Source organism: Penaeus chinensis, chromosome 41, assembly GCF_019202785.1.
Source record: "Penaeus chinensis breed Huanghai No. 1 chromosome 41, ASM1920278v2, whole genome shotgun sequence".
Taxonomy (NCBI): Eukaryota; Metazoa; Arthropoda; class Malacostraca; order Decapoda; family Penaeidae; genus Penaeus; species Penaeus chinensis.
The window spans coordinates 25,885,077-25,890,076 of record NC_061859.1 but is presented as its reverse complement, the minus strand read 5'-3'; the positions used below and the strand labels follow the sequence as shown (position 1 = coordinate 25,890,076).

Sequence of the window (5,000 nt, the reverse complement as noted above, 5' to 3'; positions counted from 1 at the left end):
TAGATAAACTAAGATAGATAGATAGATAAACTAGTCTGTATGTGGTAATTTTCCCTCTCTAACGCTGTCTTGAATCCACAAAGAAATTAAAAATCTCAATGTATTTTCATGCATTTGTTCGCAGTTGAGAGATTTTGTTACACGAGGAATACCCGCTTATCGTTCACTGTGAGTGACGTCTGAAAGGCGGAACCAACCTCCTTTTCTCTAAATCGTTTGTTTCTTAAGAGAGGGGGGGGGGGAGAAGGGGAGAGAGAGAGAGAGAGAGAGAGAGAGAGAGAGAGAGAGAGAGAGAGAGAGAGAGAGAGAGAGAGAGAGAGAGAGAGAGAGAGAGAGAGACAGACAGAAACAGAGAGAAGAGACTCGCGCACAATTCGCTGGAGAGATTGGCAGAGAAACCTCATTACTGGTCATCCTCGGAGAGATAATAAGTCATCTCTTTCAGCCCGGGTTTTCGCGATCAAAGTGCAAAGCAAACCTTAGCCGAAGTCCCCCTCAAAATGCTTGTGAAGATTTGTTTACCCTTGGTCTTGAAGGCAAATGAATATAAACATTACCCTGGGTATATATCATAAGTCAAAGCCGAAGAGATAAATTGGATTTCCATCTCTTACTACGAGGGTTGCCTTTATAATGGATATGTTTGTATATTACAAAGTCTTAGCAACAACCCGGATTATGTCACCGGATACAAAATGCGTAAAGAAGAAAAAAAAAATCCAAACCTGCTTTACAAGCACCGACGGCTGTACAGGGTCTCCGCTACTCCTCTGTGATGGATTACCAGTACTTAGTACAGAACACTAAGATTTTCAAAGGAATTCCTATGCTGCATTTACATGTTCCATCCTTAGGACATTTACCAATTGGTTTTCCAGGGCAACGTCCCCATATCTGAACTGATACCGTAGCTGGTTATACATTTATAAAGTGTAATTAGTTTCCAACACCTCATAATCATGGCATAATTACACAAGTATTACTGATGTTTTAAAATGTGGACATTATTGCGCAGTAGAAGATAACATCTAATATGACTTCTTTAGATACGTCTGCATCACAGCTCGACGGTAGCTGTTCCTTGAACACATAAACAGTGACACTTACATTGTACTATTCAGATAATCATTCCAGATCTTAATCTAAAAATGCTACTGTAATGATATTCATATTTCCGATAATACAGTATAGACCTGGTTACACTGCTTCTTAACAGGATTAGGTGTGATATACAAGCAGATTTGCTAATATACTGACCTCTTGCTCAAACTGGGGCAGCGAAATTTGGAACAACAAACTCTGAAATCCTTGAATGAAAAATGAGGCATAATTCTCATAATCGGCTTAGATCTCCCTTTATCCTGCCTCGGTCGACGGAAGGATAACTAAGCACTTCCACTAATGACATTTCTCTGAATTAGCGTAATGAACTTAATGTGAAAAAATACTAATGAAAGAGATTTCAGTGGCCATGGATCCGCTTATATGTCACCTCCCCAAGCCGGCCACAAACAGTATGGCAATAATCATCCATCATTCAACCGGTTTGCAGATGGGGAAATGCAAAGGAAACTTAACGTAAAAATCAGAACATTTGATGCTGAAATCCTCGATTCACTTGGCTGCGCTGCGTGAGTGGGCAGGCGATGTCGTCTTCCCTCACACCAATACCATCTATCTATATCACGGGGGAGATACCTATTCAACCCTCGAAATCAAAGCAGTTAATTGCTGTGTTCAACCGAACAGAGGATTTAGCTTTTATTTATTTATTTATTTATTTTAATTCCTGTCACAGGAAAAAAATAATGAATCCTGTCTGGAAACGTCTGCGCATGGCGTGCTTTCATGAGAAAATCTCCGCTCGTCCTCTGCTGTTGATGTTTAAAAAGTTGGTAAATAATGTTAAAGAGGAAAATAGGCGCTGCATTTACAATTTTCAATAATGATCAGCTTGCCACTTTCACCCTTGCAGCTAGTGTTGCATTCGACGCCACTGTTAGTGCATGTGTGGCTTCTACAGCAAGGGAGAACGAAGCAGGTAGCAGAATGGACGCTTTTTTATCCATAACTATCGATTTTTTTTGTTTCGAAGGCCACATTATTGTCAGTATCATTAAATTTTCTATTGCTTTTTCTTGCTGTTAACGACGATGCCTTTGTTGTTATTATCATCCTGGATTGTAAATACTCGTCTCTAAAAGTGCACTGACATATTTTTATTATTTTCTCTCGTACTAGTATCAATTACTTTTTCTACTTTCTGAAACATCCTCCATGCACATGAGACTAAAACCCGGCTTAAACAATAATAAAAGCGATGGCAACGATGAAGCTTCGCCAGGCAGCAAAGGGGACACCTACCTCGTTAGAATCGCAGCGGCCCCAGCAGCTCATCACGTTGATATAGTCCCAGCACATCCGACCGTTGTCATCTGTCTTGTGGACCTGCAAGGCGCCAGAGGGAGGGTGAACACTTAGGGCCTCGTCTCTCTAGCTATCTATTTGTTTGTCTCTCTACCTGCTACCCTAACTATCTACCCATTTGTCTGTTTGTCTGTTTATATGTCTGTCTGTCTCTTGTTCTCCTCACCCCCCACCCTCCCTTTTCTCTCTCTCTCTCTCTCTCTCTCTCTCTCTCTCTCTCTCTCTCTCTCTCTCTCTCTCTCTCTCTCTCTCTATCTCTCTCTCTCTCTCTCTCTCTATATATATATATATATATATATTTTTTTTTTTTTTATATATATATATACATATATATATACCCTCTCCCTTTCGCCATCCTCCCACGCTCTCCCACTTTCTCTACCCTTCCTCTGCCTCTATCCTCCTCTCTCTTTTTCTCTATCTCTCTCTGCCTGCCTTTCCACCTCTTTCCCCTATCTATTATTCTAATAGCGAAAACAGTTTTGTGTTGACATGATGAATGAAAATCCGAAGTTAAAACACACCGGTAATTGGGAAAATGAGTGAAGTCTCGGAATCGATAGTGAAAGAGAGAGCAAAAACATCCTGCAAGGACACGTGACCATCGCCTCTCTCACGGACATGTTATTCTTTTTTTTTTTTCTCTCTCTCTCTTTCTACTCGTATTGCCAGTGGCGGTTCTCTCGTCATTCGCACACTTGCACTCTGTTCCCTTTTAAGTGTGTTATAACTCGCACTCTTAAGTTTTATCCCCTTTGTTGTAAGTGTGTCATTGTAATTGCAAGTGTGCCATTACCAATTTTACAAATTTTCCCTTTCTGTCTCTTTTTGATGTTTTTTGTAAGTGTATAGTTATTTCATCGTTCATCCTGTCCAGTTTTCCTGTACCTTAAAGTGTCATAATTAGCATGTTCAGTTCAGCAAATCCCTTTTTAGTGTACTTTGTAAGTGTATTGCCATTTTCACCCTTACAGTTTGTGCCCATTTAGTTACGTCTATTGTGCCGTTACTCGCACCCTTACAGCCTCTTTTTGCTTCCCGTGCCTTGTAAGTGTATTGTCAGTGGTACTCCTAGTATCTGCACCCTTGCAGGCTGTCCCCTTTTGCTGCACATTGGAAGTGTGTCACATTCTCGCCCCATAAACTTGTTCCTTTCCCCCGTATCGTGTAAGTGTATTGCGCCCTAACAGCGTGTCCCTTTTCTCCGTACCTTGTAAGTGTATTGCCGGCGATGGCACTCGAGGGTGGAGAGGGGATCGATGGCAGCTGCAGGCATGAGGAGTGCCAGTAACGCCGCCAGCATGGCCGTCGCCGTCAGGACCCGGACGCCGACGCTGCCTTCGACGCCGCCGCTGAGAATGCCGCCGCCGGTCCCTGTGCTGGCCACCATGGCACGCTGCGGGAAGGGAGGCCGAAGGATTAAGGCCAGGTACGCGCTCGTATTTGCAGATATATGTATACATAGAAATATAGGTAATTGTACAGATAGATAGAAAGGTAGATGGATAGATAGACTGATAGATTGATAGACGAAGGCGCCAGCGCTGCCTTGACGCCACCGTTAGTCCGTGAGATGGCCGCTGTTGCAAGGGAGAACGAATGGTTAACTGAATGGACGCTTTTCTTGCTCTCTGGAACAAACATGAAAGTGGATTCCAAGCTCTAGGTTTACAGGATTCAGCTGTATAAAAGATCCAATTATATAGTGAATGTTGATTCGATTGATGCCTAAAATGTTGCCGGAGAGAACCATACACATTCATATCACGTAGATAGTCAGTGACATTTGTTTTAACCACTGATGCGATCTAGGTGTTCTGAGTTCGTTGCTTGATGAACAGTCAAGAGGTTTTCGTTTTCGTATTCTAAACTCATCCTCCTCCCAGCGCCCAATATTCAAATGATACATTTCTGCATATAATAAATCGGTATAAGTGTGTATGAGTGTGATCTTACCAAGATTGATCTTGGCACGAGTGCAAGCTGAACCTGTAGATCTGGTAATTATACATGTATATATGTCAACGTAAGAGCATGAGAAAGCATAAGTTGAGGAGCTATATTAACAACTGAATGATCTAATTAAGTCTCAATAATAATGGGTGATTGGAACAGAGACATTGGAGAAGGAAAGAATGAAACAGAAGTAAGACCATTCAGACATTTCACCAGAAATGAGGGGGGTTGAAGGGCTTGTTGAGATCTGTCAGCAGAGGAAGATGGTAAAAGCTAACAATCGTTTTGAGCATGAAAAAAGGCGCAGGTGCATATGGAAAAAGCCAGGAGACAGTAGATTCCAAATAGACTAATATCCTGGTTTGACAAAGGTATAGAAACATTTTCAAGAATGCTTGTATTTTTCCAAGAACAGATGCTGATTCTGATCATAATTTAGTAGTTATGAGACAGGTGGTTATCTTGAAGAAAGTTGGAAAGAGAAGGAAAAGATTAAAATATAGAAAATAATGTATTTGAAAAATCAAGAATAACAGAGGAAAATAAGTTTGATTGCAACTGAATACCTTGAAGGAGGCAGTGTTTGAAAGTGCAAAAACTGAAACTGGATACAAGAA

At 41.4% G+C, this 5,000-nt stretch overlaps 1 protein-coding gene across 1 annotated transcript in view; it reads right to left on the bottom strand.

Annotated features, from left to right (window-relative positions):
• The window catches only part of LOC125047677 (thyrostimulin beta-5 subunit-like), a 38,736-nt gene that overhangs the window by 7,125 nt on the left and 26,611 nt on the right, over positions 1-5,000 (bottom strand). Inside the window, exons 2-3 of the mRNA XM_047646033.1 lie at positions 3,638-3,823; positions 2,365-2,448 (exon numbers count right to left, since the gene is read on the bottom strand). Coding sequence (XP_047501989.1) covers positions 2,365-2,448; positions 3,638-3,817 — 264 coding nt within the window. The 5' untranslated portion in view covers positions 3,818-3,823. The remainder of the gene's footprint in view (positions 1-2,364; positions 2,449-3,637; positions 3,824-5,000) is intronic.